At 37.4% G+C, this 23,905-nt stretch overlaps 1 protein-coding gene across 1 annotated transcript; it reads left to right on the forward strand.

The window, feature by feature from the left end:
* Positions 1 to 462: 462 nt before the first annotated feature.
* On the forward strand, positions 463 to 3,832 carry LOC107614187 (RNA methyltransferase family protein). The gene is made up of 3 exons (XM_016316420.3): positions 463 to 1,462; positions 2,110 to 2,355; positions 3,640 to 3,832. The coding sequence occupies exons 1-3, from the start codon at positions 722 to 724 to the stop codon at positions 3,769 to 3,771; spliced, it is 1,119 nt and encodes a 372-aa protein (XP_016171906.1). The 5' UTR covers positions 463 to 721; the 3' UTR covers positions 3,772 to 3,832.
* Positions 3,833 to 23,905: the final 20,073 nt, after the last annotated feature.

Here is a 23,905-nt window from a genome sequence, read left to right on the forward strand (position 1 = left end):
CTCTATGAGAGCAACTCACGTTTACAACCATATATATACTGCACTGTCTACCACTAATTCGAACCAGACTGATTCGAATTCGATTTGTGTAATTCGAACCAGCCTGGTTCGAATTACTTGATGCAGCGTCTCCCCATGTAATTCGAACCAGCTTGGTTCGAATTATGTGCTACAGTTTCCTCCCCTGTAATTCGAACAACCCTGGTTCGATTTACTTGAATCAACTTCTCTCTTAGTAATTCGAACCACCCTGGTTCGAATTATTAATGAATGGAGTTCGAACCATGCTGGTTCGAATTATATAAATATAGGATTTGGCTCATTGCTGAAACGAATTTCACTTTGGCTCATTTAGGTAATTTCCAACTTCCCTTGGTTTATTCTAGTTTTTTACCCGATTTTTAATTTATCCTTTCACATTTTTTTTTAGTTTTTTTTTCAAGATCGAATCCAAACCCAAAAGACGGAAAAGAATTTCTGTTTTAATAGGAGCCTCGGTCCTCCAGGTTCTTCGTAAACATTGTCGCGATCATGATGGGTATTCGCTCAAAAATTAAGATTATCCAAACAAACACACATTGTCAGTGAAAGCACCGAACCGCAATCAAAGCTCACCGGCGGAAAAGAGAATACTTTGAAGTTGAGAAGACTCTCATTCGGCTGCCGTTGTCGCTTGTGGTTCGTCTGCTTTTCTGTGCTTGTCCATCTGCCTGTTTTTCAAATGAAGCTAGCCTTAAGCACTGTGTATAGCCTCCATAGATTCTCAAATTTGTTTAGACCTTCTGTTTTCACCGCCTTGTGGAGTCCAATTTGTTCTTCAGAACTATCATCATATTCTCCCACTTATGTGAAACCCCAATTTCATGTTCCACTCTTTCTGAGGCCACCAATTTACTCAGCCAAGTTATGTGACCTCAGAAAATGGCGTGATTGGGCCGAAAGCGTCGCTTCTTCAATTGGTTCGTCTTTTGTTCAGTCAGATAATGGCCCAGACTCGAGCATGCTTTGCAGGGAGCTCAAGTGGCTCATTGAGGATGTTGTTGAAGACCATTCACAGTTTCCACAAACGGGTTTGGAGAACGGCGATGATGATGATGTGAGGGTGAAAATGAGGGCTAATTTAGAGGAACTTTATGGTCTATGGAAGCAGAGGATTACTGAGAGGAGACCCTTTCAGTACATAGTTGGATGTGAGCATTGGAGGGACCTTGTTTTGAGTGTCCAAGAAGGGGTCTTGATTCCGAGACCGGAGACCGAACTAATTGTTGATTTTGTGTGTGATGTGATGTCAAACAATGAGGACTTGAAAAGAGGGATGTGGGCTGATTTGGGTACAGGAAGTGGCGCCCTTGCCATTGGTATTGGTAGGGTTCTTGAAAATGCAGGGAGGGTTATTGCCACTGATTTAAGCCCTGTGGCAGTTTCTGTTGCTGGTTACAATGTGCAGAGGTATTGCTTAAAGGTTAGAGATTATAGCTTTGACAACCCATGATTTAAGTTTTTTTTTTCTTTTTATGTAATTTATTGCTTTTAAGCCAAGATTGTAAGAGATTTCAAAATGACTTAAATTCCTTTTGGTGGCTCTCTGCATCCAGGTTTAAGTTTTGTGCATTTTTTTGGTATGGTCAAAACTCAAAACTCAATATTGAATAAGATGCAAGGCCATGGAAAGTCAGGATTACTGAAGATGCCTTATAGGTTTGAATGCTTTTATATCCAGTACATCTCATATGCAAGAGCTCTTTTTTGGGCTCGTGGTGCAGGCAATGCACAAATTCATCATAACTTATGCTGAAACTTTCAATTAATTTAGAGAATGGGAGAAATAAGGATTATACATTAAGCAGCTTGGCGATAATTCCTTTGATACCATGTTATGAACAAACTTTCCGAAAAAATGGCATACAAATGGTTGTCTCTAGCTGTTATTATTAAAAATTGTATATTCGATAGCAGAAAAGCAAAATAATTCAAAATTGTTTTTCAAATGATTGTGATTGATCATTTGTTTCCCATTTTCTTTCAGAATATGTTTTCTCTGCAGATCTTTATTGCTTCCCTTTTGATTGTTTTCGGTCACCGTATGAACCAATTCGTTATCCACTACAGGAAAAAATTGAAATAGAGGAAGGATCTTGGTTTGAACCATTGAAGGATATGGAAGGAAGGCTTGCGGGTCTTGTAAGCAACCCACCATATATACCGAGTAAAGACATCTCTGGCCTACAAGCTGAAGTTGGTAGGCATGAACCGAGAGTTGCATTGGATGGAGGTATTGATGGTATGGATGCTCTTTTCCATCTTTGTGATGGTGCTGCTTTGTTCTTGAAGCCTGGTGGATTTTTTGCCTTCGAGGTATGGTGGACCCCCATTTTTTCCCCCCTAGAAATTCAAATTCTTTTGTTTCTTCTTGTGCTTTTGTTTCCTCATAAATAATAAAAAGGTATCCATAAACATAACTATAACCAATAATTAGATGAGAATTTGGTGAGCAGTTGGTGGATGGAATTTGTGAAGGCTAGCAGTAAACATGTTTGTGCGTCTGTTTGACTGTTCACCATTGCATAGATACATCAATAGAATTCTTCTTTACAGGATGCCTAAAGGTTTTGATCATGCAATTCTCTGCAATATGCGCCATTGTTTACTAAACTATTTTTACCTAAATAGCATCATCAAACTTGAGGTCTAGAACTCAAGTAAAATTTCTTAAAAAGTAATTTGTACCAGTAGATAACATGGATCACAGGGCTTCAAGTTCTGCTAATATTTTTCTAATAAAATTCCTAGTATTATTATTCCATTTTGGGTGCCCACGTTACACCCTTTGGGTGCAGTCCTTCCTAGACCCTGCATAACGCGGATGCTTGCACACTGAGCTGCCCTTTTTTATTTTATTTTTATTCCATTTTAATTTATACATTGCAGTAAATCTGGTGCCTTCTTAGTATCCGGTTAGAGTCAAGGTCTTAATAGTAATTGGCAATTCTGTGAGACTGAGGCATGCAAGGCATGAGTGAAGGGTTGTGTAACTGAATTTGCCTAGCTGACAAGTTATAGGGAGGGAAGAGTTTTGGCTTCTCAAACTGCCATACCCATTTATTTTATGATTTCAGTATTAATTCCAATGTTCTTTATAGTTTTGTTCTTCCTAGTTTGATTATTATCCATGAGTACCAGTTTAGTTTGCACATCTCTTGCAAAATTAAAGATTCTCTTTCATCATATCAATGTATAATCAGAAATGGACAAATGTGGCAAGTCCCTTGGTGGGTTACCTAGTGGTCTTGGGTTCAAATATTGTGAATGGGAAAAGACCTTCCCTGGGAGACCTCAACCCTCATTCATGAGACTCCACACTCACTCACTCACTCACTCACTCACTCACTCACTCACTCGTGTTTATGTATAGTGTGTCATATTACAATCAGCTTTCTTTAGTATCTTTGAATGGATAGGATTATAGGAATGCTAGAATTTTCAAGTGAACTTGTTTATCTTTAGATAACATTTTGGATATAGTGTTTTCTTTCTTAAACTTTGTGTTGTATTTGGCAAAGGGCCGTTATGTAAATGTCTTGGGATCCTATGTGACTTTGTGTTGCTTCTGACTGTTTCTACAACAATTTGTGTCTGCAGACAAATGGTGAGCAGCAGTGTAGGACTCTTGTTGAATATATGGAAAACAATAGAGGTGGAAGCTTACACAATTTTGAAATACGTTCTGATTTTGCTGGCATTCAACGATTTGTAATTGGATTCCATAAATAGACAACTTTTGAGTTACAAAGTACATGGTTATTTATATTTATTTTGGCTCAATGGTTCCTCCCAATTGTTGCAAGAAGTATAACACGTTATGCTTTAGATTTGTGATGGTTATGCTTTAGATTTGTGATTGTTTCCACTTTTCTCTCAGTTTTTGTTAACCCATGAGCAACAAGGAGAAGCCCAAATCACCAAATGGTACAACATGTATAATTACTTACACAATGAACAGAAATAGGCGTTTTTTGGAGTTGTGTATTTTTGTATATGTCCAAAATTATTCTAAGACTATATTGATGCGTGAGCATCTTTCTTAGTAAATTTGCATTTAAATTGTTAAGTTTAATTAAGAATTAATTATCTTTTAGCCACTATAGATGCTACTTTGAATCTTGTGCAATTTTATTTATTTTAGGTAGCATTCGGATGGATTTAATGGAGTTTTTGCAGAGAAAGAGAAGAAACCAAGGAGCTGACCAGCGAGGAGCGACGCGTGCGCATGCCTGACGCGTGCGCGTACCTGACGCGTACGCGTGACTGACACGTACGCGTGACATGTGCGACATGCAAAAAATGCAGAAAATGCTGGGGGCGATTTCAGGCCGAGTTTTGACCCAGTTTTCAGCCCAGAAAACACAAAATAGAAGCTGCAGAATGGACGAAACAAGTGGTCCCCATCCATCAATTGAAGACTTGATTATTTAATTAATTCTGATTTAAATTTAAATCTTATTTTAGAAAAAGATATTATTTTAATTTTAGAAGATAGAATTTAAATTAATTAGGATTAGATATAAAAAGGGATTCCAACAGGGGGTTCCAACACAAAAATTTTTTAGAACATTATTCCAATTCACTATTTACAATCCTTATTTTCTCCTTACTATGAGCAATTAAACCTCCACTGTTAAGGTTAGGAGCTCTGTCTATTTGTATGGATTGATTTTATTGTTTTTTCTATTTTAATTCATGTATGAATTTATAATTTAAGAATTGTTTTCGCTCTTTATCTTATGAATTTGGGTGGAACGAAAGTATGACCCTCTTTCTACTTGAGTTCTTGTATAACTTGGAAAAACTCTTTACTTGAACAACAGCTTGAAAATATATTCTCCTAAATTTTAATTTTCTGGATTTAATGGGATATGTGACATATAATCTTTTTATTTTTGGGTAATTAGAGTTTTTGTGGCATACAAACTAGAATTTGATCATCACCCTCTAATTGGAATTAATTGACCAAGGAATTGGCAGTTGATGAAAATTAGAGGAGACTAGGAAAGTCTAAGGAATTAGGATCTAGTCATATATAGTTTGCCATAAATTAAATCCTACATGATTAAAATAGTTAGTAAGAAAAGTTAATCCAGAAAAATAGATAACTCTGAAACCTTAACTACCTTCTCCATACTTTACTCCCAACCCATTTACCTTACTATTTTACTTTCTGTACGATTGTTTAATGCTCTTTGAATATTCAAACACTCTTTTCTGTTTATCTAACTAAGCCAATCAATCAATCATTGTTGCTTAGTCCTTCAATCCTCGTGGGATCGACCCTCACTCACCTGAGGTATTACTTGGTACGACCCGGTGCACTTGCCGGTTAGTTTGTGGACTCTAAATACCGCACTAAGTTTTTGGCGCCATTGCCGGGGATTGATAGTGATTAACAACTATTAGTTGTTTGATTGCTTAGATTAGGCGTTTTAGTTTTTATTTTTTTTTAAATTTTGCCTTATTATTTTCAAAATTTTCTCTAATAATAGTATTAATATTTTTCCTTAATTTCTGAAATTAAGTTTGGTGTCACCTAGTTAATTTTATTTTTTCTATTTATTTTCCTGTTAATTTTCTAATTTTTTTATTTATTTATTTAGTAATTATATTTTATTATTTTACATAGGTTACCTCACTGGGAGTTCTCTGCACCCTAACGTAGAGAATCCCATCTTTTCTTGTTTTCTGTTTGTTTATGCGCAGGAACAGAGACAAGGAACCTCTGTTAGACTTTGATCTAGAACCTGAAAGGACTTGTAGGCGACGTTTACAACAAGTAAGACTTTACAATGCTGCAGAATCCACTATGGATAATAATAATGCTGTTAATGCTAATGTGGTAAATTCGAATGGGGATGATCAACAAAGGAGAGTTCTTGGCTCTTACTCTGCCTCTACTGCGGATCTTTATGGAAAAAACATTGTGGTGCCTCCTATAACTGCGAACAACTTTGAGTTGAAGCCACAACTGGTCACCTTGGTGCAACAAAACTGCCAGTATCATGGTCTTCCCCATGAAGACCCAAATCAATTTATTTCTAACTTTCTGCAGATTTGTGATACTGTGAAGACAAATGGAGTGAACCCAGAGGTGTACAAACTCATGCTCTTCCCGTTTGCTCTGAGGGATGGAGCAAAGCTATGGCTAGATTCACAACCCAAGGAGAGTTTGAATACTTGGGACAAGGTTGTTACTGTAACAGCCCAGACCACCCGCTAGCACGATATTGTCCGCTTTGGCACACAAGGCCTCACGGTTTTGCCTTTGACGATAGGGATGCTAGCCGAAGCACCCCACACTCACTCGTCAAAATGCGTCATGTTAGGAAGAGGTATCCACACCCTTATAAGGCATGCTTCGTTACCCTCTCCAACCGATGTGGGCCTTACAATCCACCCCCCTAAGGGAGCCCAGCGCCCTCACTGGCACATCGATTCGGGTCCTGGCTCTGATACCATCTGTAACAGCCCAGACCACCCGCTAGCATGATATTGTCCGCTTTGGCACACAAGGCCTCACGATTTTGCCTTTAACGATAGGGATGCTAGTCGAAGCCCCCCACACTCACTCGTCAAAACGTGTCATGTTAGGGAGAGGTATTCACACCCTTATAAGGCATGCTTCGTTCCCCTCTCCAACCGATGTGGGCCTTACGGTGTTATTGGTGAAGAAGAAAGACGGGAGTATGTGTCTCTGTGTAGATTACAGGCAACTGAATAAGGTCATAGCAAAGAATAAGTACCCACTGCCGAGGATTGACGATCTCATGGACCAGTTACAAGGAGCTGGAGTTTTCTGTAAGATTGATTTGTGATCCGATTATCACCGGATAAGGGTAAATGATGAAGACATCCCTAAAACCGCTTTCAGAACTCATTATGGTCATTACGAGTATACTGTAATGTCTTTTGGGTTGACGAATGCTCCTGCAGTATTTATGGACTATATGAACATAATTTTCTGCCCGTTTTTGGATAAGCTCGTTGTCGTCTTCATTGATGACATACAAATTTATTCTAACACTGAGGAAGCGCATGCCGAACACTTGCGAACTGTGTTACAAATCCTGAAGGAGAGAAAATTGTATGCCAAGTTATCTAAATGCGAGTCCTGGAAGAGTTAGGTAAAGTTTCTTGGCCATCTAGTGAGTAAATAGGGGATAGCGGTAGATCCTTCTAAGGTGGAAGCCGTGATGGAGTGGGGATGACCGACCTCAGTAACTGAGATAAGGAGTTTTCTGGGCTTAGCTGGCTATTATTGGAGATTCATCAAAGGCTTTTCTCAGATAGCATTGCCACTGACAAAGTTGACCCGCAAAGATGCGCCATTCGTCTGGATTTATAAGTGTGAGGAGAGTTTTCAAGCGCTGAAGCAAAAATTGACCACTGCACCTGTATTGGTGTTGCCTGAACCAAACAAACCATTTGAGGTGTATTGTGATGCCTCACTAAAGGGACTCAGGTGTGTGCCGATGCAGCACCAGAATGTGGTGGTGTATATCTCACGGCAGTTGAGACCTCACGAAGTTAATTACTTGACGCATGACCTGGAACTTGCTGCGGTTGTGTTTGCATTGAAGGTGTGGAGGTATTACTTATATGGGGTTAAGTTATGAGTTTTCTCTGATCGTAAGAGCTTGAAATACCTCTTTGATCAGGAAGAGCTTAATATGCAGCAGAGGAGGTGGATGGAGTTACTAAAAGACTACGACTTTAAGCTGAATTACCATCCAGAAAAAGCAAATGTTGTGGCGGATGGCTTAAGTTGGAAATCGTTGTATGCTGCTTGGATGATGCTTCGAGAAGAAAAGTTACTTAAGTCATTTGAGATCCTGAAGATAGGCATTCAAGAAGCGTCCAAAACTCTGTGCTTGAGTCAATTGCAGATTTTTAGTGACTTTAAGTCTAGGGTTGAGGAAGGTCAACAAGACGAAAAGGAATTACAGAAGGTATGGCCGGCAATTGAACAAGGGAAGCGATGGAGAGTATCATGGGACGATGACAGGTTATGGAGGTTCAAGGGTAGGATTTGTGTGCTGGATGTTGGGATCTTACGACAAGATATCTTAAGGGAAGCACATAAAAGCGAGTTTTCTATTCATCCGGGAAGCATCAAGATGTATCAAGATTTAAAAGCTATGTTCTGGTGGCCTGGTATGAAAAATTATGTGGCGAAACATGTTTCAAAGTGCTTAACTTGTTAGAAAGTGAAGATTGAACACCAGAGACCTTCCGAAACTTTGCAACCGTTGGAGATTCCGCAATGAAAATGGGAGAGTCGATTTTGATGCTGTCTGGGTGATTGTGGACCGACTGACAAAGTCGGCTCACTTTTTACCCATTCGGATGAACTATACCCTTGAGGAGCTAGCACGTTTATAAAGAAGATTGTGAGACTTCACAGTGTGCCTACCACTATAATTTCTGACAGAGATTTCCGTTTCATTTTGATAAGAGAATTTATCGTTGATCTAGAATTTCAAAATATAAGATTCTATCGTTGAAAGTATAGTCTAAATCAATAATTAATTCCCAAATCAAATGTCAATCCAAAGGATATCACAATCAAAACACAATATATTAACCGAGAGTATTTAGACTCCCGGGTCGTTCTCCCTATGAACTAATGCCGATGAGTGCGCACGATTTTGGTTGTGAGAATCAAAGGGGTTTTCAGTGATTGAAAGCAATAAAAATAAAGAGATAAAAGAACAAGACAAAATTGCAATTAATGAAGTAATAAAAGAACAAAAGAACTATGTATGTAATATGGACAAGTAAAACTATAAAGTAATGGAAAAGTGGTTTAAAACATAAATGAAACCTTGATTGGGATGAGTTATGGAATCCCTTCCTTGCCATAACCACAACTATGACAATTATGATGGATTAATCTCACTAAGTCAACCCACACATCGGAGAGTAAGTTAAATGAGAATAAGAATTCTTAACCCACAAATCCTAGCTTGTTTGCTAATTACCTTAGCAACAAATTAGTGTTAGTGGGAACAAGAACAATTAACAACCCAAGAATTATCAGTAAATGTTGGACATCCTGGCTCTAGTAATTCATAAACTCATTTTCCCCAAGCTAAGGGGTGGAAATTACCCCATAATCAAAATTGGTATTTCATCAAACACATAAAGGGCATAAACCTAAAACGTGGCAAATTTGGTAAATTAATGAAAGCTATGAACCATAAATGATAACAAGCAACCAAGGCAACCCAACAAACATAAAATAAGCATCAAACATCAAATTCATGAACAAGAACTCAAAATTGCAAAACTATGTAAATGTTGACAAGAGACATGAAATATGAGAAAGTGTAGAACAAGTAATGCAATTAAAAGAGAAATTAAAGAAATACTTACAATACAATTGCTAGAATCTAAAATCAAACCTGAAGTATAAAATTCTACACTACTCCTACTCCTACCATGTAAAACTATGAAAAATTATGTCTAAGTCCTAATGCCTTCATATGAGATGTTGCCCCCCCTTCATATAGTTCTTGAATTCAGCCTCAAGCCTTCAGAAATGAGCCAAAAAGAACCCCAAAACGTGAGTGCACGTGTGCGTCCGCACACTCTGCCGAAAATCTCTACCCGTGCGTACACACAGGTAGTTGTGCGCACGCACACTAGGCGATGCTTGATTGACGCGCGACGCGCACGGCGCGGCCCACGCGCATGCGTGGCTCCAATCTGGTGGCTGTGCATACGCACGCAGGTCTGTGCATACGCACACTAGGCTGAGCTCTTCTCCTTTGTTTTCTTCATGTTTTCTCCCTTTTTGTGTGTTTTCTTCCACTTTTACCAAACTATTCTTGCCTCTAGGACTTGAAATCACTCAAGAAGCATATCACGGTATCGAATGAAGTAAAAGTGGGATTAAATTGCTCAATTTTAGCATAAAAAGCATGTTTTCACATTTAGGTTTAATTTAGGGACCAAACACAAAAGTATGCTATTTTGGTGAATAAGTGTGAGTTTATGTGATGAAATCCATCCAATTATAGCCAAAATATATCATCAAATGTGGATTCATCAATTCTCCCACACTTAAACAATAGCATGTTGATGAAGAGAATTTGTCGTATCGGTCTAGATTTTCTTCTTATAAAAAAGAATTACTTCATTGCAAGCATAGCTCCAAACCAACAAACAATTCTCACATAAAAAATTTGAGTTGTCACATGTACAAACCCCAATAAGAATTAACCGAAGTATTTAGACTCCGGGTCGTCTCACAAGAAATTGCAATGAAGTGCTCAATTATTGGCTATGAAGGAACAAATGGGGGTTTGGTTGATAGAAGGGGCAATAAAATAAACGACAATAAAAGTAAAGAGAGCAATTAAAGAAAGCAATTAATAAAGAGAGACATTCATGGCAAAGTTTGAAATCATAGGCTTTCTATCATAGTCATTAATCATAACAATACTTAATAAGAATTTATCTTATTTCGTCATCCCCAATGTTGGAAGAAGGTGTAAGTTATCTTCCATTAGAGAGAGTCAAACAAGACTAGTTAATCTCAAATCAAAAATCCTAATCAACTCACTAATTGAATTAGCAAGAGATTAGAGTCATTGAAAATGATATTAACTAACAACTCTAGATCACCAATCTAAATTGGGTATTAATGACTCAAGATTGCCCAATTACTCTTCCTAAGCCAAGAATGCTCAAAATCTACTCTAAAGCCTAACCAAGCATTTTGTCAAACACTTGGAAGGCATAAAAGGTAAGCATAGTAAAAATGCAAGAATAATAAATCTACCAACTACCACTTGCAAGAAAAGTAAATCACAACTCAAGTCAACAATTAAAATAACATCAAACATTAAATTGCATTAAAGAGATCCAAATCCAACATGAATCCATGAACATAAAAGAGAGCATAAAAGGGAAATTAACAAGAAAACTAAGAGAATCAAAGTGTAGAAGAATGAAATTATAGAAGAAACAAGATGAGAACAATAATCAAAACCTAGATCTAAGATAGAATTAAGCCTAAGAACCCTAATTCTAGAGAGAAGAGGGAGCTTCTCTCTCTAGAAACTAACCTACATGATGCCAAAACTACAAACAATTGCTCCTCCTTTGTCCAAGCTTGAATTCTTCATGAAATAGCATTAGAAATGAGTTGGATTGGGCCCAAAATGAGATAGAAATCGCTGGCCACGATTTCACTTTAGTGGGCCACATGCAGCATCGGTACGCACGCATACAGTGTGTGTTCGCGCCCTTAAACACGAAGCAACTATGGCAAATTTTATATCATTTTGAAGCCCCGGATGTTAGCTTTCTAACGTAACTGAAACCGCCTCATTTGGACTTCTGTAACTCAAGTTATGGTCGATTGAGTGTGTAGAGGTCAGGCTTGACAACTTTACGGTTCCTTCATTTCTTCATGAGTTCTCCCACTTTGCATGCTTCTCTCCTTACTTCTTCCATCCAATACTTACCTTATGAACCTGAAATCACTTAACAAACATATCAAGGCATCGAATGGAAGTAAAGTGAATTAAATTTAGCTATTTTAAGGCCTAAAAAGCATGTTTTCACATTTAAGCACAAATCAAGGGAGAATTGTAAAATCATGCTATTTCATTGAATAAATATGGGAAAAGGTGATCAAATCCCCCAAATTAAGCACAAGATAAACCACAAAATTGGGGTTTATCAATTCTCCCCAACTTAAACCAAGCATATCCTCATGCTAAGAATAAAGAAGGACAAGAAAAGGGGTATGAACATTTATTCAATGCAAATAAACTATATGCACCTATCTATATGAATGCAACTAAATGCAAAATGATTCTACCTACTTGGTTAAAAGTAAATCAATTCCCAAGAACACATATAAGCAAGTAGGGCTAAGATCATATGACGATTCATGAATCCTACCAATTCAAATATCAAAATGAAGTTCAAATAGACTTGCAAGAAGAGAGTTCATGAAAGCCGGGAACAAGGAATTGAGTATCGAACCCTCACCGGACGTGTATCCGCTCTAGTCGCTCTAGTGTATAGGGTTGATCACTCAATTCTCTTCTACTCATACTTTCCAAGATTTTTTTTCATCTAATAATCAACAATCATTCAATGCATGCATACATTCATCATGAGGTCTTATTCATAGGTTGTAATGGGGCTAGGGTAAAGGTAGGGATGCATATGGTCAAGTGAGCTTGGAATTTGAATCTTTGATTAACCTAAGCTCTCACCAAACACATATAACAACCTATACAATTCTAATACAATACCTAGCTACCCATGATTCCCACTTTTTCACATACTTATGTATTCTTTTTAATTCACCACACATATGCATTGATTTTTTTATTGAACACACACACACACACACATATATATATATATGTTCTTTTTCTTTTTCTTTATCATTTTTTTCTAAAATATATATGAACATGTACCCAATTCCCAATATTTTTAACAAAAATAAAAATTACACTTTTACCTCAACCAATGTCCCAAGTTTCCCATACCCAAATGATACACACCCTCACTAGCCTAAGCTAATCAAAGATCCAAATTAAGGGACATTTATTGTTTTTCACTTAGGGGTAGTGATGTGTTAACATTAAGAACAAAAGGGATTAAATAGGTTCAAAAGTGGCTAACAATGGTTGATGAAAGGTAGGCTATTTGGGTAAGTGAGCTAAATGAAATGATGGCCTCAATCATATAAATGCATGTATACATGGAATAATAGATATAAAGAATCAAACAAATCAAAGATTACAATCATAGAAAGAGAATAATGCACACAAGAATGGAAATAAGTGGTTATAAGATGTAACCACGCAATTGGGCTCAAAGCTCACATGCTTGTATTCTTAGCTCAAAAACCATGTTCCAAAATAAATTCTTCAAGCAAGTTCATCACAAATTTTTTTTTTTTCAAATTGGTAGGGTGCCCTAAAAATAATTTTTTGGAAAAGAAATCATCACCCTAACCAAGTGGTCCTAACATAAAAAGAAGTGATAGAATATATACAAATTCTAACTAGCATGCAACCTATCATGCAATGCAACAACTAATCCAACAAAGGAAATCAAGAATTGGTGTTGAAAGAAAGAGATTGTTACCCATGGAGATCGGTCAAACGACCTCCCCACACTTAAAAATTTACACCGTCCTCGGTGCATGCAAAGAAGAGCAAAGTGGACGGGTTGCTACAATTGATGAGTTTTTTCAAAGGGTTGTGCGGGTGAACTTGTTTGTTGTCCCATTTAAAAGCTTTCCTTTCCTTCAATTGGTGGCCAACCTCAAAAAAGAGAAAAAGAAAGAAAATTAAGCCTTCAACAAAGATACTAAGCAAATATATCATAGGCGGGGCTAATGCCAAATAAGAATAGGTTCCTCACTACATGTTAGCTATGCATGTGAGTGAGAAAGCAATATGGGCAAAGGGCATATCAACTAATACTTGATGCAAGAGGAAAGTCAAAGCATAAGTGAATAACATGAAGAGCATGTCGAGCATCAAGTTCAAACAAGAAAGAGTGGGTCATGAAAGACATGTAAGCTCATATCAATGCACAAAGGGTACAAGGATCATCAAAGGTTAAGCATTGAATTAGAAATTTCATTACCCATCAATATCAAACAAGTCTAGAAGCACCAAGATTAACCAAGAAATTCTCAACAATTGAGTAAGAGCATTCAACACCATTATTAAAATAAGAAGCTCAAAAAAAAAAAAGAAAAAGAAAGTAAAAACAAGCTATAAAAACAAAATGAAAATGCAAAGAATAAAAGTATGCGAATGCAATGGACAAAAAAAAATGGAAGATGATAAAAAAACTCTTTTTTTTTTTTACCGGCGCGGACGTGTCATGCACGCTTACGCGCCGATGTGTATTTTGGCTGAAGGATGCGTACGCGCCAGGTGCACGCACGCGCGGGTTAGGTTGTGCGCAGGGCACAATGTCAGCTCAGGATTGGCCCAACTCTCTAGAAAATGTACCAGGAGGGCAGGTAGCGCAATCTACGCGCGCAAGCACAGTGTGCGTGCGCACGCATTACGCAATTAGCATCAAGGATGCGTACGCGCCAGGTGCGCGTACGCGCGGGTTGGTTTGTGCCTCAGGCATGGTGCTGGCGCAGTGTAGGCGCAACTCTCGGGTCAATGTATGGAGGGGTAAAATTTTTCAATCCAGAGTGCGCGCACATGGCGCGTGTGCGTGGAGGGGTGAAAATGCTTAATGAACACGTATGCGTGCAGTGCGCGTACGCGTGGATGGTGCTCAGTTTTTCAAATTTTTTCTATGTTTTTGCACCGATCCAAGCATTCTAAACCTCCAAACAGCTACCAAAACACCATAAAACCTTATTTAACCTACTAAACTACTAATTATACTCAACAAACTCAACAAAACATGAAATTAAACTAATTACCAATATGTACAAAAGAGAAAAATGAAAAGAATTTACCATGGTGGGGTGTCTCCCACCTAGCACTTTTGTTTATTGTCCTTAAGTTGGACTTATGGGGAGCTCCTCTTAAGGTGGCTTGTGCTTGAAGCTATCCTTGAACATCCACCAATGATTGAATCTCCAATAAGCTTTAGTCTTCAAAGATGATAACTCCAAGCCTTGATGGAGTTCCACACAAGCCATGGGATCCCAAATTTGATTCTCCTTGTGCGATCCGGGATCCCACACTTTGTTTTGATACCCATCTTCAAATTGATCATCATGATTCCAATTGGGTGGCATGACCTTAGAATTCTCAATTAATCATCCAAACATTCTTCTAGACCCATGCAATTTGGTTCTATACCAACCATTGCTATTCAACTTCGAGCATGCAACCATCATGAACTTAGAATGATGTGTCCAACCACTACACAACTCTCTCCTACTCTTAACTCCACAAAGAGCTCTAAGTTGACCATCATTTTCAATCAAACCATATTCAAGTGAGAAAGCAAATCTTAGGGATAAGAATTTTACCCACTTGAATGTTGTATAGGATTGTGACTTAGGAAGGGGTGGTCCCAATGATCTTGCAAGCTCCACTCCCTTGTGCTCTTCCTTGACTATCTCCACCTCTTTATAACTTTTCTCAACTTCAACCTCTTCTTCTTGGTGGCTCTCTTGGGTAACAATCTCTTTATAACTTTTCTCAACTTCAACCTCTTCCTCTTGGTAGCTCTCTTCCAATTCAATCTCTTCTTCATTGCTCACCAAGGGCATGAGAGGTTGCGCATCTTCTTCTTTGACCTCAATTTCAAGCCCAATGGGAGAGGATTCGATTGTAGATAGGAACTCCTCAATGATTGAATCCATCTCTTGATCAACCTCTTCAAAGTCTTCAATCATGATATGCTTTGGAGGTTGTACACCCTCCTCAACATCAATATCAAGCTTCTTGAAAGAGGGCTCTCTAATGCTACATTTCCATGGACTTCTAACATCTCCTAGGTTTTCAACCACTCCTTCCTTCTCAATTGTCTTAACTTCCTCCCCTTGTGACAATTCTTGCTTCAACCCCTCTTCTTCACCTTGAAGCTCTAAATTCACTCCCTCACTAAGCTCCTTGATTGCTTCTCTGTATTCAACAATGGGAGTGCCTTGATCACATTGGCTTAGGCGGGATGAGACCACGTTGCTAACGGCTTCTACCATGATAGCCATCTTGGCTTCTAGCTCCTTAAACTCCTTTTCCGTCCCCTCTTGTTGCCTTAGGATATGAGACTCAAGGTCCCTTAGTTTTTGTGTGAGGGCTTCATCAGGGGGCGGTGGTGGAAGAGAGGGTTCATTGTTTGAGGGGAAGGTTTCATAATTGGAAGTTGGTTCATCTTGGTAAGGGTATGAAGGTGGTGTATATTGAGGTGGTTCTTGAGAGTAATTGTGTTGGAATGGTGGTGGTTCCATGTGTGGTTCATATGGTTCATAAGGTGGTTGGTATGATGGATAAGGATTAGGATCATAATGAGGTGTTTGGTGGTAGGGGGCTTGTGAGTAAGGTGGTTCAAAACCATGTTGAGGGGGTGGTTCATAGGCATATGGTGGTGGTTGTTGACAATTGCAATAAAGGTTACTACATCCATTATATTGATATGCATTAGGATGGGAATTATACTTCTAAGGAACCAGAGGAGGTGGTTGCCAAGAAGGGTGATCAATCCTTTGAAGCTCCCTCCACCTTTGATCGTGTCATTCTTGATGTATGTTATCATTGTAGCTTCCATTCCCTACAACATAATTTGAGCCAAACTCATAGCCAAAGTGAGGATGAGAATTCATAGTAACAAGAGAAAATAAAGGCTACCAAAAATAAGCAACAAAGTCCTAAAGCTAACAAAAACTAACAAATACGTAAAAAACAAACATATTCACAATATTCACAATAGCCAATAATATAACACCATTGCAATTCCCCGGCAACTGTGCCATTTTGATGAAGAGAATTTGTCTATCGGTCTAGATTTTCTTCTTATAGAAAAGAATTACTTCGTTGCAAGCATAGCTCCAAACCAACAAACAATTCTCACATAAAAAATTTGAGTTGTCACATGTACAAACCCCCATAAGAATTAACCGAAGTATTTAGACTCCGAGTCGTCTCACAAGGAATTGCAATGAAGTGCTCAATTATTGGCTATGAAGGAACAAATGGGGGTTTGGTTGATAGAAGGGGCAATAAAATAAACGACAAGAAAAGTAAAGAGAGCAATTAAAGAAAGTAATTAATAAAGAGAGACATTCATGGCAAAGTTTGAGATCATAGGCTTTCTATCCTAGTCATTAATCATAACAATACTTAACAAGAATTTATCTTATTTCGTCATCCCCAATGTTGGAAGAAGGTGTAAGTTATCTTCCATCAGAGAAAGTCAAACAAGACTAGTTAATCTCAAATCAAAAATCCTAATCAACTCACTAATTGAATTAGCAAGAGATTAGAGTCATTGAAAATGATATTAACTAACAACTCTAGATCACCAATCTAAATTGGGTATTAATGACTCAAGATTGCCCAATTACTCTTCCCAAGCCAAGAATGCTCAAAATCTACTCTAAAACCCAACTAGTGCGCAGAAATCGTGACGGTTCCATTCCTTGGTAACGACGCTGAAAACTTTATACGCACGTTCATAATCTTAATTCTTTGTCACAACTTCGCACAACTGACCAGTAAGTGCACTGGGTCGTCCAAGTAATAAACCTTACGTGAGTAAGGGTCGATCCCACGGAGATTGTCGGCTTGAAGCAAGCTATGGTCACCTTGTAAATCTCAGTCAGGCGGATTCAAATGGTTATAGAGTTTTAATAATTAAATAGATATTTAAAATATGAACTAGGATAGAGATACTTATGTAATTCATTGGTGAGAATTTCAGATAAGAGTATAGAGATGCTTTCGTTCCTCTGAACCTTTGCTTTCCTGATGTCTTCATCCAACCATTCCTACTCCTTTCCATGGCAAGCTTTATGTAGGGCATCACCGTTGTCAATGGTTACATCCCATCCTCTCTGTGAAAATGGTCCAATGCGCTGTCACTGCATGGCTAATCATCTGTCAGTTTTCGATCATACTGGAATAGGATTTACTATCCTTTTGTGTCTGTCACTACGCCCAGCACTCGCGAGTTTGAAGCTCGTCACAGCCATCCCTTCCCAGATCCTACTCGGAATACCACAGACAAGGTTTAGACTTTTCGGATCTCAAGAATGGCCATCCATAGGTTCTAACTTATACCACGAAGATTCTAATATCTCGAACTCGGTCCTCTGTATTAGATATCTAAGAGATATTCATTCTAGCTTGTTTGCATATAGAACGGAAGTGTTTGTCAGGCACGCGTTCATAAGTGAGAATGATGATGAGCGTCACATAATCATTACATTCATCATGTTCTTGGGTGCGAATGGATATCTTAGAATAGGAATAAGCTTGAATTGAATAGAAAAACATTAGTACTTTGTATTAATTCATGAGGAACAGCAGAGCTCCACACCTTAATCTATGGTGTGTAGAAACTCTACCGTTTGAAAATACATAAGTGATTATGGTCCAGACATGGCCGAATGGCCAGCCCCCATGAAAGTCTAAGATAGCATAAAACTAATCAAAGATCTCATCCGAAGATGTAAATACAATAGTAAAAAGTCCTATTTATACTAAACTAGTTACTAGGGTTTACAAAAATGAGTAAATGATGCAGAAATCCACTTCCGGTGCCCACTTGGTGTGTGCTTGGGCTGAGCATTGAGCTTTACACGTGTAAAGGTCTTTCTTGGAGTTGAACGCCAACTTGTAACCTGTTTCTGGCGTTTACTCCACTTTGCAACCTGTTTCTGGCGTTTGACTCCAGAATGCAGCATGGAACTGGCGTTCAACACCATTTTACGTCATCTATCCTTAATCAAAGTATGAACTATTATATATTTCTGGAAAGCCCTGGATGTATACTTTCCAACGCAATTAAGAGCGCGCCATTTGGAGTTCTGTAGCTCCAGAAAATCTACTTTGAGTGCAGGGAGGTCAGAATCCAACAGCATCTGCAGTCCTTCTTCAACCTCTGAATCTGATTTTTGCTCAAGTCCCTCAATTTCAGCCAGAAAATACCTGAAATCACAGAAAAACACACAAACTCATAGTAAAGTCCAGAAATGTGAATTTTAATTAAAAACTAATAAAAATATACTAAAAACTAACTAAATCATACTAAAAACTATGTAAAAATAATGCCAAAAAGCGTATAAATTATCCGCTCATCACCAACCAAGCATTTTGTCAAACACTTGGAAGGTAAGCTTAGAAAAAATGAAAGAATAATAAATCTATCAACTATCACTTGCAAGGAAAGTAAATCACAACTCAAATCAACAATTAAAAGAACATCAAACATTAAATTGCATTAAAGAGATCCAAATCCAACATGAATCCATGAACATAAAAGATAGTATAAAAGGGAAATTAATAAGAAAACTAAGAGAATTAAAGTGTAGAAGCATGAAATTGTAGAAGAAACAAGATGAGAACAATAATCAAAACCTAGATCTAAGATGGAATTAAGCCTAAGAACCTTAATTCTAGAGAGAAGAGGGAGCTTCTCTCTCTAGAAACTAACCTATATGATGCCAAAACTACAAACAATTGCTCCTTCCTTGCCCAAGCTTGAATTCTTCATGAAATAGCATTAGAAATGAGTTGGATTGGGCCCAAAATGAGCTAGAAATCGCTGGCCACGATTTCACTTTAGTGGGCCACGTGCAGCATCAGTATGCACGTGTACAGTGCGTGTGCACACCTCTAAACACGAAGCAACTATGGCAAATTTTATATCATTTTGAAGCCCCGGATGTTAGCTTTCTAACACAACTAAAACCGCCTCATTTGGATCTCTGTAGCGCAAGTTATGGTCGATTGAGTGCAAAGAGGTCAGGCTTGATAGCTTTACGGTTCCTTCATTTCTTCATGAGTTCTCCCACTTTGCATGCTTTTCTCCTTATTTCTTCCATCCAATACTTGCCTTATGAACCTAAAATCACTTAACAAACATATCAAGGCATCGAATGGAATTAAAGTGAATTAAATTTAGCTATTTTAAGGCCTAAAAAGCATGTTTTCACATTTAAGCACAAATCAAGGGAGAATTGCAAAACCATGCTATTTCATTGAATAAATGTGGGAAAATATGATAAAATCCCCCAAATTAAGCACAAGATAAACCACAAAATTGGGGTTTATCACATGTCCTCATGCTAAACACATACAAAGGAAAAGGATAAAATGGCAAGCAACTTATTCAATGCATCTACTTATGTGCATGCAAGTATGCTATATACTATCTACATATATATACCTATAATGTCCTATTGGTTTAGTGAAAGCAATAATCAAATTCCGAGCAAGTTTTAATGATTGGATTTTTGTGTGGTATAAAATTTCACTAATGAAGTCTCGTTGTAAAGTATAGTTTCTAAACCAACAATAATCCTTTCATATAAAAATTTTGTTTGTCACAAGTACAAACCCCTAATAATCCTAATAACTGAAGTATTTAAATCTCGGGTCGTTCTCTCTAGGAATTGCAATAAAGTGTCTTGTTATTGGTTATGAGGTATGTTTTGGGGTTTTTGATAAGAGACATGAAAGATAAATGGCAAGGAAAATAAACTAACAACTAACAAAGCTCTTGGCAAGATATGAGAACTAGAAGTCCTATCCTAGTTATCCTCCTCAATTATGACCACAAATTGTCCATTGATACTACTTAGTTAACCTCTAACCATGGAGAAAAGTCAAGTGGATGAACTAACTTGATTCCACAAGTCCTAGCCAACTCCCAAGGGAAAGACTAGCTTTAGTGGTATCCAAATCAATTAGCAACTTCTAATTATCAATCAACATAGGAATTAGATAATTCAAGCGTCACTAATTACTCTACCTAGGCCAAGAGGAATAAAATCTATACTAAAATCCAACCAGGCATTTCATCAAACACTTGGAAGGCACAAAAGAAAAGCATAGTAAATTGATAACTAGAATGAAATCTAACAACAACAATCAAATGAAATACAATTATTATGAATTACCTCAACATTGAATTGGAAGAAAATAGAAGGAACAAGAGTAGATCTATAACAAAGCATAGAAACAACATAAAGGGAATTACAACAAAAGAATAGAAGAATGATGATTGCAACAACAAGGAATTGAAGAGTAGAAGAAGATGAAAGTATGAATTGAAACCTAGATTTAAGAACTAAACTTAATCCTAATCCTAATTCTAGAGAGAAGAGAGAGCTTCTCTCTCTAGAAACTAACTCTAAACTAATCCTAATGAGAATGAATGACCTAAAGATGTCAATGATTTGTTTCCCTTTAATCCTTGGTCTTTTTAAAGCTTTTCCCGCCAAAAACTCAGCTCCAAGTGGGGCCAGAAACCCTCCAAAATCGCCAGTCATGAGTTCTCTTTAAAAATCACGTGCGGCCTTCGGCGCGTATGCGTACATCGCGCGTACGCGTCCATGGAGCATTTCGCGATCCGCGCGTAGGCTCATAGTGCACGCGCGCGTCCATGGGCGTTTTCCAAATCTTTGGCTTTTCATGATTTCTCCACTTTGCATGCTTTCCTCTCCATTCCTTTGATCCATTCTTAGCCTTTTCAATCCTGAAATCACTAGCAAATACATCAAGGCATCTAGTGGAATCAAAGGTGAATTAAAATCAACAACTAAGGACCTAGAAAGCATATTTTCACACTTAAGCACAAATTGGGAGACAATCATGAAACCATGCTATTTCATTGAATAAATATGGGCAAAAGGTCATAAAATCACCTAAATCAAGCACAAGATAAACCCTAAATATGGGGTTTATCAACCTCCCCACACTTAAACCAAGCATGTCCTCATGCTTGAACCAAGAATGAAGTAAGGGTATGGCATTTATTCAATGAAAACTAACTAAATGCAATCTACCTATATGCAACTATCTACATGAATGCAATTTCTTGGTCAAAATAAATCAATTCCCAATAAGCTCAATATAAGTACAAGGGCTAAAGGTATTAATCAACCAAGCCAAACCACAATTGAATTGAGTTATTAAATATATTTTTCTTTTTACAAACTTGCATGAAGAGTGATCATAGGTGAAAACATGTAATTGAGCAATCGAACCCTCACCGGATGTGTTTGCACTCTATTCGCTCAAGTGTTTAGGGTTGATTCACTCAATTCTCCCCTAATCATACTTTTCAAGATTTGTTTTTCTTCTAACAATCAACATATGTTTCAGCATGCATACAATTATCATGAGGTCTTTTCATAGGTTGTAATGGGGCTAGGACAATGTAGGATGCTTATTTGGTTAAGTGAGCTTGAAATTTGAATCTTTGATAAGCTTAAACTTCCCACCTAACCTATGACATCCTATAAAACTTCAAAGCTAACCTAACTACCCATCCTTCTCACATACTCATGCATTTTCTTTTTCTTGATTACAAATTTTTCAATAATTACCCAAAACAAAATTTTTTCTCTACCAATGCTTCCCAAAATTTTCTCCACACTTAAATGACACACACATCTCAACCTAAGCTAATCAAAGATACAATTCAAGATAATTCATGATTTTTCACTTAGGGTTATAATGTGCTAATAATTAGAACAATGGGATTAAAAAGCTCAAAAGGGGTTAACAATGGTAGATGCAAAGGTAGCTATATGGGTGAGTAAACTTAATTCAAAGATGGCCTCAATCATGCTAAATGCATTCAAGACATCAAACATCAGAAATAAAGAATCAAGCAAAACCAAGATCACAATCATAGAAGGAGAAAAATCACACTATGAACAAAATTAGTGGTTAAAATGTGTAACCACTCATTAAAGCTCAAAAACTCACAAGGCATTTTGTTCTATCTCTCTTCTATGTTCCAAAAAAATTCATTCAAGCAAGTATAAAAATAATTTTCCAAATCAATTCAATAGAATGCCCTAAAAACAAAATTATTGAAAAATCCTTGTTGTTTTTCACCAAAATTATTTTCTATCTGTATGTATGTATGTTGTGATGGATGCAATTTTTCAAAATTTCCTAGTTCTATTCCTAATTTTCAACAAGCAAAAATTAACATGAACAATTAGGACAAAACTGAACTAGGTGCTATACTATTCACATCATCCAATCACAACTTCTATCTATAAATATATACCATGCAAATGCAATATATATATTAACTAGAGTAAGGATGTAATAGTAAAAAATACTAAAAAATATCTACAAGAAACATAATAAAAGAAAACAAAAAAAATAAAGTGCAAAGCGTTTGGAAAAGAAAATTTACGCCCTGAAAAGACGAATCCTCCCCCACACTTAAGCATTGCACGGTCTTCCGTGCACGAACACGATCTGGAGAGAATGTCTCTCAAGAGCTCCACTTTCGGTTGGCGGATGCGAGGCTTGGGTTGCATGGAAATTGCCACGTTCAATGCACTTTAGGCATCTCCATCCTTGGTGTCCTCCTTCTCTACCGGCTCCTTGCCTCCACGTCTCATCCTCAAAAAGAGGGAATAAAGTATAATCAGGAATCACAGGGCAAGTAGCACAAAAATGGCCAAGGAGTAAGCAAATAAGCATCTAATTGAGGAAGTTTGCATAGTTGTGTGGTATGATGAAAAGATGAGCCATGTGTGTATTCCAAGTGTGCACGCAGTTAGAATACACACAACGGCCGATTAAGAAGGCATCCACAAAGTCAAAAAGGAAGCATGTGTTCCTCAATTAGATGGCCTAGGTTACCATTAAAGAATAAGCAAAACTTTAAGCAGAAGCAAACCTAGGTAACCACAAGGTTGAATTGAGTAAATGAAGTATTGGATATTTAAATTGTGCAAGTAAAAGCACAAGATTGATATAAAATAGCACAATAAACAACAACCAATCCACTAATGAAAAAGAAACCACTTATTCACCATGGAACATTAAGAAAAAGTTACACGGTAAAGATACTTGTTACAAAAAGTGAGAAGCTTGATAAGAACTAAGTTGAGTCACTCAAACAAATGCAAAGCATTAACAAGGAACACGTATCGGTCATGTGATGAATTTAATATGAAAGATCATGATGAACAAGTAATTTTAACTCAATTCACTCAATTCAATGCACTTATATAATTTGTCCTAGTGGTACAATCAAAACGTAAGTATTCAAACCCACTAGGTACTAATATATTAAGGCAAAGTATAAGTGCATTGGTGAAAATTTCAAGCAACAATCAACCCAATCAATTATCAAACAAACACTTGCAACTTATTTACCTAACAAACAACTTAAAGCAAAACAAATATAATTACTAAAA

The sequence above is a fragment of the Arachis ipaensis genome, chromosome B8, assembly GCF_059453495.1.
Source record: "Arachis ipaensis isolate K30076 ecotype BB chromosome B8, ASM5945349v1, whole genome shotgun sequence".
NCBI lineage: Eukaryota > Viridiplantae > Streptophyta > Magnoliopsida > Fabales > Fabaceae > Arachis > Arachis ipaensis.